This window comes from Coturnix japonica, chromosome 9, assembly GCF_054131305.1.
Source record: "Coturnix japonica strain WE chromosome 9, WE-NBRP24, whole genome shotgun sequence".
NCBI lineage: Eukaryota > Metazoa > Chordata > Aves > Galliformes > Phasianidae > Coturnix > Coturnix japonica.
Window position 1 is genome coordinate 28,512,579 of NC_140671.1, and position 13,337 is coordinate 28,525,915.

At 38.8% G+C, this 13,337-nt stretch overlaps 1 protein-coding gene across 4 annotated transcripts in view; it reads left to right on the forward strand.

Moving 5' to 3' along the window:
• CLSTN1 (calsyntenin 1) overlaps positions 1–13,337 on the forward strand; it is a 30,862-nt gene that overhangs the window by 14,614 nt on the left and 2,911 nt on the right. For 2 of the 4 annotated variants that reach the window (XM_015882645.3, XM_015882646.3), the window contains 14 exons: positions 1,874–2,082; positions 2,813–2,962; positions 3,056–3,241; positions 3,559–3,807; positions 4,362–4,483; positions 5,520–5,682; positions 6,783–6,833; positions 8,647–8,804; positions 9,449–9,597; positions 10,060–10,286; positions 10,668–10,838; positions 11,407–11,552; positions 12,048–12,183; positions 12,725–12,909. In XM_015882645.3, coding sequence (XP_015738131.2) covers positions 1,874–2,082; positions 2,813–2,962; positions 3,056–3,241; positions 3,559–3,807; positions 4,362–4,483; positions 5,520–5,682; positions 6,783–6,833; positions 8,647–8,804; positions 9,449–9,597; positions 10,060–10,286; positions 10,668–10,838; positions 11,407–11,552; positions 12,048–12,183; positions 12,725–12,909 — 2,302 coding nt within the window. The remainder of the gene's footprint in view (positions 1–1,873; positions 2,083–2,812; positions 2,963–3,055; positions 3,242–3,558; positions 3,808–4,361; positions 4,484–5,519; positions 5,683–6,782; positions 6,834–8,646; positions 8,805–9,448; positions 9,598–10,059; positions 10,287–10,667; positions 10,839–11,406; positions 11,553–12,047; positions 12,184–12,724; positions 12,910–13,337) is intronic. The other 2 variants (XM_015882647.3, XM_015882648.3) reach the window with 1 other exon arrangement.

A 13,337-nucleotide genomic window follows, 5' to 3' on the forward strand; every position in this document is an offset into this window, starting at 1 on the left:
CTTGACAAAGTGGAAAAGAATACATATTGCTTTGGTTTCCGCCGGCCTCACCCTAAAAAGCAAGATCAATAGCATAAGGTTCTTCTCTGCCTAGATTAAAGGATGGGAACAAAGCAATCTTTATCTAAAGAATAAACCACAATTTAATTGCTCTCTGGAAATTGACTTGCAAGTAACTGTATAACACCCTGGTGTCAACATCTGCCAAGCATGTGAAAGATTACTATCAGTGCAAAGCAAAGAGGGACATGAACAAGATGAGGACTAGTTTACCAGCAGTCATCTTGGTGACAAATACAATTGTTATTCTATAGCTCTATGCTTCAAATACACAGCAGAAAGTTGTCTTGCTAAGGCTTACACTGATGGAAAATAGGTATCCCTGTTGAATTTTACTTTTGAAGAAAGATATGAAACAAAAAGATGGCAGTTATCATTTTCTTTGGTTGGCTGGAGTTGCTCAGTTCGACGTTGTAGTATAGTTCCTTCTCCTCACTCTACAACTGAAATGTGTTTTTGTGCCTGTGCAGGTTGGTTGAGATGTAAACATCCTTCTTGATAGATCCAGAATGACATATATAAAACTAAAATATGTTGTGCTAAAATATGTAGTCTAGAGAAATGGTAACAAAAGTAGAATTGGGAAAGTTCCTAATAAAAAAGCAGCCATTCAGTCTCTCTGGTACATATTCAGAAATACCTTATTTTAGGCATCTCATGTAAGTGCATGAATGGTAAATAAATAGTTGAACTGTCTGGCACACAGGTGACTGATCTTCTGCCTTTCTGAGCAGGCAAAGCACAGCTTCCTTGGTAGAGGTGTGATGTGTGTGGTTGCCAGGTGATGCAGTGTTGTGGCTGTGCAGATTTCTCTCTGGGTAGTGAGCTAAGATGGCTGAGGTTGGTGAAGCTGTCATTGCAGCACTGCTCTGTGATCCAGGACTGTGTTCTGCAGTTCTTCTTTTGCTACAGAAAAATAATGGGGTTTCTAAAACCTGTACCTGCAAACCACTGCTGCTATTCCCTGCCTTGTGGCTGTTACTTTAGTGAGGAATACAAGCAGTGTTTGCTATAGAAAGCCTTTTATTGGTGCAATTGTGTGGCTATACAGGATAAAAGAAAACCTTAAAGATACTTCTTAAAAACAAGCATTTTAAGTCTTTTGCTTTTACATAAGGACCACAGAGATTGGATTCTTTATTTACATTTCAGATACTTCTCAGTATTCACCTTTTCTTGACCCAGTCTGTGTAAGATTATTTAGCTTGCTGTAGGTGTTACAGTGCATCTTCCTATTGCTATTTTTCTTCTTCCATTTAAATTGTCTGATCTCTCAGTCCTACATCCAGGAAATAAATCAGTTTTCACTGACGTACAGCACTCAGTGCTTCATTATCAAAAGAAAGCTAATCAAAGGCACTTGACTGAGCTCCTAGCCTAAGACTAGTCATGTCTGTCATTCATGTGAAATAAAAATTGGATGTTTGTGTCACATACTCTGACAGCAAAAGAGAGCTGAAAGAATTGTAGTGCTATCAGAACTAAATGCCTATTTTGTCACAGCTGTACTTTGTTATATTTCTGGAAAGTGGCAGCAACTCAGTAGTTGCAATGTTGGTTACCTGATTTTAAACAGCAGTAGTAAACAACAGCTTGGAACTACACAGAATTACATAGCAAAGCGCATGGAAAATATTTGCTGCTTTTCCTGTTCGGGAACATGAGATTTTTAGTCTCGTTAGTAGTTGGTGACATCCCTCAGGGAGCTTAAATTCTAGAGGTTTCATCTGTAAATGAGGTGTTCTGTCAGACTCCACACAAGAATGGGAGATCTGCAATGTAAAGAAAACTGACTTTGGTGTTTTATTTCCAGAGCAACAGTACACATTCAGGTGAACGATGTTAATGAGTATTCTCCCGTGTTCAAAGAGAAATCATACAAGGCAACCGTTATTGAGGGGAAGAGGTATGATAACATCCTGAAAGTGGAAGCGGTGGATGCAGATTGTTCACCTCAGTTCAGCCAGATCTGCAGCTATGAAATCGTAACTCCGGATGTTCCTTTTGCTATTGACAAAGATGGTAAGAATGTGATGCAAGACAGAGTGGGAATTACTGTCATTCACTGCCTTAGGCACAGGGCTTCAAATTGATCAGCATAAAACTGCAGCAACCCTGCTTTAACCCTTTCCTGTGATGCTTTCAAAAATAGGATTCTGTTAGTGTGTTTTTTCCATGTGAGATGTTTACATGTGGCTCCAAAGTTTACAGTGTTGTGGGTATTGGGTTTGAAGTGTAGTGTTTTGTTTTGTTTAGGTCATTTCCATTCAGTCTGTGATCTGTGGACTATTTCCAGGGGTCCAGGGGACCTGGCCAAGCAAAACAAGACAGTTTTTATCTGACTTTAGGTTGAATTTTTGAGGTATTCACATTTCTGAAGGTCTGCAGATGAAACAGATAACCTGATAAAGTTTATTTACCAGTTACCACTTGTGAATAGTTTAATTTGGAGTAATATAATACTGTTAAATATTATATATATATATGTATGTTATATAATGCAGTATAATATACTGTGATGAGCCTGATAAGTATATACTTGTTCTGTATATTTGTACTTCTGTATATATATGATTTTTAAATATCTGGACCTTATGTCTAGCACTGAAAGCACAGGTAGTGAAAGTCTATTGTCTGTTTGGCTGCTAAAGTCTTGTTACCAGTATAAAGTACATAGGTGGGTACCTGTATGGATTTAACACAGCAGTGACTCTGAAATATTCATTTCTGATTATCACCTTTTTTTTTCCAGGTTATATAAAAAATACAGAAAAATTGAGCTATGGCAAAGAGCACCAGTATAAACTGACAGTAACTGCGTATGACTGTGGGAAGAAGAGAGCTGCTGAAGATGTATTGGTTAAAATTAGTATTAAGCCTACATGCAAGCCTGGCTGGCAAGGTTAGTTTGAGCTGCTTCCTATCTGCTTTGGCAGTGCCTTCAGTTAAACAGGAGGGATTTTTTTTAATGTTTTTTCTTTGAATAATTATACAGGTTGGAGCAAAAGAATAGAATATGAACCTGGTACTGGTTCTTTAGCACTCTTCCCAAGTATGCGTTTGGACACATGTGATGAGCCAATAACCTCAATTCAGGCAACAGTTGAGCTAGAAACCAATCATATTGGGAAAGGCTGCGATAGAGACACCTATTCTGAGAAATCCATTCACAGACTCTGTGGTAAGGATGCTTTTGTTCTGATAAAGTGCTTATTATGGGCTGAATATTATGTTAGAAGATGTGCAGTTTTATTAGTCGATGATGTGAGAGGGGATGCTTGGGTTCACTGTGGTGTTCTCATGCAGATCTCTTCAGCTGGTAATATTAGATATGTTTAATGTTAATGCCACATTATTCAATAGGAGATTTGCCTGATATGTGATGATAACACATAATACTGGCAGTAAAACTAATGCTCATTAAAAGCTGTTAGATATGAAGCTAGCTGTGATCTTTCTAGTTACTACCTTGTTTTCATGTGAGCATTTTTATTGTAGGTGCTGCTTCTGGCACAGCTGAATTGCTTCCTTCTCCAAGTAGTGCTGCGAACTGGACGATAGGACTTCCTACTGATAATGGTCATGACAGTGACCAAGTCTTTGAGTTTAATGGCACACAGGCTGTGAAGATTCCAGATGGTGTTGTCACAGTCAATCTGAAAGAACCCTTCATGATTTCAGTGTGGATGAGGCATGGCCCTGGAACCAAAGAGAAAGAGACAATTCTTTGCAATTCAGACAAGACAGGTTTGTCGATACACGAAGTATGAACAATCTAATTTGTTTTGGTTTTATATGCTGTGATAGCATCTGTGGGAACTTTAAGTGTTTTCTATAGATTTTTCTAGGTTTTTCTTGGAAGTGAAAGGAAGTGAACTCCAAAGCTGTTCTTTACTGTATTTACCTGTAGAGGTGTGCACTTAAATTACCTAGCTTCAGCTGAAATGAGTTAGGCTTGTTTATCTGACTTTATTTATGTTATGCATTTCATTTCATCATAGTAGGTGTATTATTCTGGCAAAGAAATCTAATTTTTGTATCTCCACAAATAGCCTTATTCTCAATACTGCCAAAAATCCTTAAGATACACGTATCAGGCTGAGTGACAGCATTGACTGCAATATATATTTTTTTCTAGATGGAGATACTGTCTCTCTTAACATATCTGGTTTGCTTGTGCATTTATTTATCAATTACTGTCCATTTACATAGGAATATTCAGAAATGGTGAATTTTTATTTTTTTTTTTGAGTGCCTAATACTTAGAGGAGAGAATGACAATACTTGAAACTCTTGTGCAGATATGAATCGACACCACTACACGCTGTATGTGCACAACTGCCGCCTTGTTTTCCTCTTCCGGCAAGATCCTTCAGAGGGAAAGACATACAAGCCTGCAGAATTCCACTGGAAGCTAAACCAAGTAAGTTTGGAATGACTGGTAAAATGATAGAATACAGTGAAAAACACTGGAGCCTGAACTCTCTAATGAGGTAATTATTAAGAAGTACTATTCACAACTCCAGACTCCTGATACTGACTTTGTAGAACCCAGTGGTATTTACTTCGTGATGAGTGTCAGGGATAGATGCCTGTTCAACTTGATTTTTGACTTGCTACTTGCTTTAGTGCTTTAATTAAATCCAATGGGATGCTCATGAAATAAAGTCCGAGTCGTTGTCCTGAAAGGCAGCGAAGTGTGGATTTATGTATGAAAATAAAATGCCAAACTTCAGCTGTTGTGTCAGTTATCTTCACTAACTACACTGTAACACAATGAGTATGAAAACAGGAGGCATAAGCATTCCAGTTTGTTTATAACAAAATTACTTCTGAGCATGCAGCGCTGTTGCTGATCAAAGTGTTTAATGGGATAAAAGAAGAATGTCTTAATACTTCCTCACACTGGAATAAAATCTGTGACCTTTTACACATTGCCAGAAGTAGGTACACATATTGTAAATAGAGATGAACCGATTTGCATCATTTGGTATTTACTGCACAGAAATAGAGCAATACTCCTCTTAGGGATGCAGGTACTTTCCCCTGTTTGGGATAAGAGTTGTCTGTGTTCTTTCTGTTTGTCTGATCTTAGTTTTTTTACATTTGAAAGCAGGTGCTATAATGCCAAGTCTTTCCTTTGGCATTACTACAATCTGCAGAGTTTATTTCTGTGAATTAATGATGATTACAATAGTGAAGAATCAGACAAAAGGGTCTAAATATTTGATGCGCTTTTCCAGCCCTCTGGGTCTCACCAGCTACCTGACATGAGTTACGTTCTGAGATGGTTTGAAATATCCTGCTATGTTCTGTACAGAGCAGTGTATATTGTTTTAATGGTGAATGTCCACATGTGGATGTTTGCAAAATTTGCATCAGATCCAGTTATTCAACTGTAATCCTTTTTTTTTTTTTTTTTTAATATTAAAACAATTTTTCCTACTTCTTTTATTTAGGTTTGTGACAAGGAATGGCACCATTACGTCCTCAATGTTGAATTTCCTGCAGTAACACTTTATGTAGATGGTGTTTCATACGATCCTTTCCCAGTGACTGAAGATTATCCACTTCATCCTTCGAAAATAGAAACTCAGCTGGTAGTTGGAGCATGCTGGCAAGGTAACTGCTTACAATTGTTAATACATTTAATTAGCTTGTTTATTTTAATGCTATCTTTGTGGTTAGACTAGCAATGCGTAGCTAATCTTTCTGTTGCATGAAAGATAACTTCTGATGTTTATTGCTGGATATTTTGGGGTTTTATTTTTGTTATCTGATATTTCTTCTCTTTGACATTTTTTCCACGGGTTGGTTAGTTTGTTTACTGACTGTGTGTGTATGAATGGCAAAGCTACTCACAAGTAGTGCTACACAGAATTTTCTCTGGTATGTGGGACGATATGGATAGATAACTTCTTAAGAACTAATGTAAGGTCCATCTTATACTTCACCTTATTATGGAGAACGTTAATATCAAGTAGGTTGAATGGTGTGTTTTAGAAGAAGTGTTCTCATAAATGGAAATGTAACCAGTAGACAATTCAGCTAAAAGCAACACAGTGATGCTGTCTCTTGGGCATTTTATCAGTTGCTTATAGAAATCTGCTTTATTATGTACAGACTCTGGTTAAATGACAATATTCTGCAAGCTGTAAAATGCTGATTCATATTCTCTAGTTCTTGTGAAGTCTAATCTGCAAACCTTGAAGAGAAAAGGTAGCAAGCATCTGACTGTAGAGCACTGATAGCTGCTTGCTAGAGATCCTGTAACAAAGCTCTTGCTTTGCAGTCCTGAACTGAAATGTTTGTCTTGCTGACTAAATTACATCCTATGTGGTATGAATTGATCTTTTGGGTCAGAGAGAGAGCAGTGCTGAATCATTCCTGTTTTATTGTAGTTGTAGTTGCAGTTTGCCATAATGCAGAGAAGTATCTTGTGGGTGATTGACAAATGGAAAACTTGGGACATTTCTATCAATTTAATGGTCTCAGGTTCTATAATGTCTCCTAATGTCTCCTCCGTCCTAGAGGATGGCTGTGTTGGTTGTTAGACCTGCATCTCATTGGTGATCTCATCAATAGTGAATTGTCTTGTCATGAATGCTACTTCTGAGGGACGGTGGTGGTGTGTGTTTACTGTGACCCAAGAGAGAATTTGCCAAACTGTAACGACCTGGTTGCTTCCCTCTTGTCCTGTTCTTTGTCTTGCTTTTCTACAGAATATACAGGAAACGAAAATGACAATGAAACCCTGCCTGAGACCTCTGCAGGTTGCTGGAGTTTTTTCCCTACTGTTTTATTTCATTTTCAAGCCAAGACATTGCTTCATCTCACACACAGCATGAAATGCAGGCATTGCATTCGGGCCATTGACCTTCACATAATCCTCTCCTAGGCTTGTTTCTTCATTTTGCCTTTATTTCCAGAGCTTTGCCAGATGATCTTTTTTCATTGTTTTTGTTTTTGGTTTTTTTTTTCCAATCAGTTGCACACCCATGTACAAATTTGCCACCGTTTGATTGCAGTGAAGTGGTGTAAAATAAGTTGCCGATGCAAAATTTATTTAGCTACAATTTGTTTAATCCAGTTTTGTTAAAATACAAATACATCTCATCCTATATGCATGTACATATATGCATGAAGGTATGTTTGTGCCCAGCACAGAGTCAGTCTGTAGTTTGGGAAGGATCTTTGAAATTGGATAATCCTGCTCCCTACTCAAACAATTCCTAATTCACATCAGATTGCTGATATATAAATGATTCCCTCCCATAAGCGACAGCAGATTGGATACTCATTTGGTGAGAAAACCCTTTTGCTCCCATTTAGGTCTGGTTGGCTTCAGTGTTTTATTTTCTCAGACATTTATAGTGATTGCTTAGTGGATTTTTTTTTGTCTTGAGTTGAGGCAAATTTGTTCTGCATAGTTTGAATATCCTGAAATGATCTAAATAAAAGCGAGATGAGATTTCTAGCTGTGCAACATGTTTTAGTTTGGCAAGGATGTGACTGAATCCAGGAGATGGAGTCTGGAGCTGTACAAGTCTAAACTGGAAATAAGATTTGTAACATAGCAATTAACTACTGAAAACTTCTGAGTTATGTCAGGGATCTTTCATCGCCCAGAATCTTTAAAACAAGCTTAGACAGTCTCTTAGTTTATTAAGTGATGACTTTGAAATACAAATTTCCAGGTGGAGTCCTGTGGCTGCCAGATCAGTCAGTGATCACTTGGTGTCATCTTCAAGAAAATGAAATATGTCAGATGCTTGGAAGACTGCAATTAATGTAGATGTGTAAAATTAAGTTACTTTAGTTTAAAATTCTCACTTTAATTCCATGCAGAGAAGGCACAGAGAGGACTTGTTAACTCTTAGATATCTCCTACAGGATGAGATGAATCATAGAATTGTTTGAGTTGGAAGGGACCCTTAGAGGCCATCTGGTCCAGCTGCAGTGAACAGGGATACCCACAGCTCAATCAGGTGCTCAGAGCCAGGTCCAGCCTGACCCTGAGTGTTACCAAGAATGGAGCACCCACTGCTTCTCTGGGCAACCTGTACCAATGCCTCACACCCTGAGTGATGCTGTAAAGTTTATTTCTCTCCTTTAAGTGTAAATAGAGCCTGAAATGATTGGCTTAGTCTCGAGAGCTAACAGCTTGAGGACTGGCGCTGTTGGCTCCTACCATGGTAGGCACTTCTGCTTTTATAAAGAACTCTGTATTTGGAGTTAGTGCCTCATTGTGAGAATTCAGGATTCAGTTTGTTTAATTGGTTCTGAACACCACCTCGCTGTATGAGCAAAAGAAATTTTTGTTATGGAAGTAACAGTTCAAGATGGCTACACTGTCATGTTTTGAGGCCATATGCATGGTGAACTGTTGAATTCTTTCTTTATGCTTGAACATAATGACAAGGTTAACACCCAGAATGGATGAAAAACTAACATGCATGTCTATAATGTACTGTGGAGCCACAAAGCAAATTTGTTGCTTTACAAAGGAAAAAGTGGGGAAAAAAAAAAATAATCCCCCAAAAAACCCAACATCTTTAAAGATTCTTCCTTTGTTTCTTTATGAAGGTGGTGAACTCCGCATGGCTCAGTTCTTCCGAGGCAATCTGGCAGGTTTGATGATTCGTTCTGGTAAACTGGAAAACAAGAAAGTGATCGATTGCCTGTACACCTGCAAGGAAGGACTGGATTTGCAGATTGCTGATGGTGTTGGCAAAGGCGTGAAGGTAAAGTCACACATTAATGAAGGGGGCTGTGTATGTTGCTCTACTGACTACAGATGCAAATTTTGTAGATAGTTAATTTGGGGCATCCTAACTAAAATAAGCTTATTTAATTGTGACACACTGCATTAAAATTACATGAAAACTAGCAAATCTTTCTAGTGTGGACATGGTCATAGCGGAGTTTAAGAGTAAACATTACTGCGTTCTCTGGAACCTGAGAAAAGAAATTGGATATTTGAAAGCCTCTGTTTTACCAGCTACACCAGACAGAGATTCTTACCAAGCAGCTTAGTAGAATTAATCCGACTTAGATATCTTTGTTCTAAAAATTGTTATTATTTTTTGTAGTAAGGTTGCATGAACAAAGCTGAATTTTTCTTTAATATTAGCTGTCTGTCTTATTACTTCATATCAGAACTGTTACAAGGGCCTAGGTTTCCCTCCTGAAGAACAAAATACTCAATGTATTTGACTGGAAGAAGGAAATGAAGCACAAGACCCATAAATAATGTCCTCACTGCTTTGAATACAGCTGTAATTGTCCCCGCGCTTACCTGACTAAACAGGGCTGAACTTCTGTTTTAATTTCCTGATCATTTTTCTGTTTGTGTTCCCTTTTTTTCCTCTCCCTTCTGTAATTTCAGATCCACATGAACCCTAGTCAGTCAGCAGTGACCATAGAAGGGGATGATATTGACAGAGTTGATAAGGCCATGCAGCACATTTCCTATCTGAATTCTCGCCAATTCCCAACACCTGGAATCCGGAGGCTTAAAATCACCAGTACTGTCAAGTATGTTCTAGTGCTGAAATAATTCTTCTCTATATGGTGATATTAAGGCCTGAAAGGAATGTTGATGTATCTCAGTTCTGATACACTAAAGACTTTTACTGTATGTACTGTCATATTTGAATATGGCAGCTGTTCCCAGTACTGCTGTTTTCTTCCTAAAAATATGGTAAGGAAGATGTAAGAGATGAGAGATTTATCATTGAGAGGACATACTCAGTGTCACAAGCTTCAATAAAGTTATCTGTAACTGTTAGTCATAGCAGAGAAAATGGGGCAAAATGTTAAATGTAAGTAAAAATTAATTGTAAGATTGTTCCCTTGCTGGGGAATTCTTCCAACACAGTTGATGATCTAAGACTCTTGGGTCTGAGATTGAGCTTTTTTAATTTATTAAGCAATTACTGTGCGTAATTGTGCCTCCCTTTCAAACAGCTGCCTTGACTGTGCTTCTGTATCTCTTAGGTGTTTCAATGAAGAGGCCTGCGTCTCCATTCCTTCTGTGGAGGGATATGTAATGGTCTTGCAACCAGAGGAACCAAAAATCAGCCTGAGTGGCATCAACCATTTTGCCCGGTCTGCTTCAGAGTTTGAGAGTTCTGAGGGCATTTCCCTCTTCCCTGAGCTTCGCATAATAAGCACCATTACACGGGAGGTGGAACCAGACGGAGATGGGGATGAAGATCCTACAGGTAACATCATTTCTGCTTGAAGCTCTTGCTTACCTTTATTCTATTCTGTGATCATGTTGGAGGATCTTCCTCTTGCAAAGTGGCATGGATTTCTCCTGCAGTAAGAATCTAGAAGGGGAAACAAGATGTGTGTTGATTGGGAAGAAGCATAGGTATGCTGCTCTGAGCTAAATGTAAATAAGTCCAGGCCATTACTTCCATGTAAATAATCCCTTATTTATCATTATACCTTGAATACTTGGTCTCTTTACTTCAGGCCCAGATCTTTATGTTTGACTTGAAAGAAGAGTTCTGTCTGCATGGGATATTTTATGGTTTGTGGACTCTTGTCTACTTTCCTTTGTTTCTGCTCATCTCCTTGGCGGTTCCTCTACTTCTCAGTGCAAGAATCTTTGGTTTCTGAAGAAATCATGCATAACCTGGATACGTGTGAGGTGACAGTGGTGGGAGAAGAATTAAATCAGGATCAAGAAAGCCTGGAGATTGACATGACACGATTACAGCAGAAAGGCATTGAGATGAGTAGTTCCAACCTTGGCATGATCATCACAGGTGGGACTTCATTCTTTTGCTCATGCAGGAAGGGTGTGAAGTCGGTGTGCTCAATAGATGGGTTGTAACACCTTACTCCAAACAGCTCATTTTTTAATTGGAGTTTCAGGCTCAGAGGTGTTTGCACTGTTTTGTGGAAAACTGATTCTAGAAAATAGGTCATTCTAGAATCTCCTTCCTTTGGAGGTTTGGTGTCCTATAAATTGCAGGTTACTTCTTAACTGTGGAAATGAAGTATACTTTGTCCCCTAGAAAAGGCTTTCTTCTTGCACAGATAATACAGTGCTGTGGAGTGTGCGTCATTCCTTTCTATTTTGTTTTCAGAGTGTGCTATGTATTCAAAAGAAAAGATTTTACAGATTGTCTGAATCTTGGATTTTACCACAAAGTAAACCCAAAAATCTCAGTGAAGCCACGTCTGTCTGTCATAATGGTGTTACTTTTTATTCTGCTGACTGAGAATCTATCTGCCAAGAGAACTTGTTCAAAGAAAGGGAGGATGATTTGTAGAGTGTATGGTGTTGTTGTAGGCTTTTGCAAAGTAATTGTTTTTCTTGTTTCTCTGCAGGAGTTGATACTATGGCCAGCTATGAAGAAGTTTTGCATCTGATACGCTACAGAAACTGGCACACCGCTTCTCTTTTTGACAGAAAGTTCAAATTGGTTTGTTCTGAGCTTAATGGTCGCTATGTCAGCAATGAGTTTAAAGTAGAGGTATGTAAGCTCTTCTCATTGCTCGGGGAGGTGCAGAGTCTGGAGGGATGGATGGATGATAGTTGTTGCCTCAACTGATGGATTATTGATCAATATAAATCATTAAGATTTTTGTCCTGTAGTTATTAATGAACTTGTGCATCTTAAGCAGCATTTTATATATGTGATCTTAATCTTACATTTCATCTTTAAGTGAGGCAGCCTAAACGGAGGTGAAGCAACTGTGGGAACTGTTGTGTTGTAGCAGAAGTGATAGCTCAGTGTGTTTGGCAAGGAAACATGAAATATACTATGTGACAGAGAGCTTGCAGTTGTTAGAAGCCAGCTATGCTAAGCATGGGTTAAAATGTAGAGGAAAGTTTTACCTTAATCCTTGGTCTGTAATACAGATTTTCTCTTTGCTGTTAGCTGAAGATAAGCAGCAGAATAAGAAAAGGTGTGTCTTGAAAGGTCAACTTGTATTTCTGGAGTTTAACTGTTTCCTTTTGTTCTTAGGTGAATGTTATCCACACAGCTAACCCTGTTGAACACGCTAATCACATAGCTGCACAGCCACAGTTTGTACATCCAGTGCACCACACGTTTGTTGATCTGTCTGGTCACAACCTAGCGAACCCTCATCCATTTTCAGGTAAAAATTCTCAGTCACAGAAGTTGTGCTGATTTTTTATCTAGTGTTAAACTGATGCTGAAGCTTCTTGTTGCAGAGAGACTTCTTTTTTTCCCCCCCAGAGTTAAATCAGTGTGTTGGACTAATACATGTAAGCAGCTTCTTGATCCCATTCTGCTGTTGCCCAAACAAGGAGCAGCAGCTTGCTAGAGACTTATGAAATATCTCCCTGCCAGGAGGGCAGCTCTCTGGTGCACACATTGGAAAACAGGAGGTGTACTGTTCTTAGCAGGGACTGTAAGACCTAGATAAAGGTCTGTGAGGAACAGGGACGTTATTTCTTACAAATAGCACAAGGAAAGAATTGCAGCAATTCCCTCAGTGAGTTCTACAGTCTTTTTAGTGGCCTTATGCAAACTGCCTCTGTGAAATCTATAGACCTATAATCTTTTCATAATGCCATTTCCCTCTTGGAGGTGATGGGAACACAGAGTTAATTATTGTCATTATGTAAAAATAGCATATCAGTATCATTGAAGAAACTCCTTTTTTGTTGTTGCAGTTGTGCCGAGTACAGCCACTGTTGTGATTGTAGTTTGTGTGAGCTTCCTGGTTTTTATGATTATTCTGGGAGTGTTCAGAATCCGAGCTGCACATCAGCGCACAATGCGTGACCAGGACACTGGAAAGGAAAATGAGATGGACTGGGATGACTCTGCATTGACCATCACTGTGAATCCTATGGAAGTAAGCCTGGTGTCTCAGCACTTCACAAAAAATGCCCTCTTCCAGTTGTAATTGATAGGACTGTACGTGGACAGAGAGTAGAGCAAAAGCAACCATAGAACACAGAGAGGGCAGACATTAGCACTGTTAGTCTTTAATTGATGCTCTAAAATGACAAATAACAGGAGCAGTTATGTCTGGGGCATGGCTTGTAGCTTTGGGATACGTAATGGGGCAGGAATCGCTGGACTCCAGCATCAGGAGTTACAGGTTGGTGTCTAACACTGATGGTTCGGTGCTCTATGCTGCCTTCCTCACCATCAGCTTTTTATCCTGAAGTGTTGAAACACCATCTGTATTTCTGTATTTATGTTTCTGTCTGCCATGCTTGACATCTGGATTTTTAGAAAATCACAAGACAAATGTGCAACCTTAATGTTACTCATGCA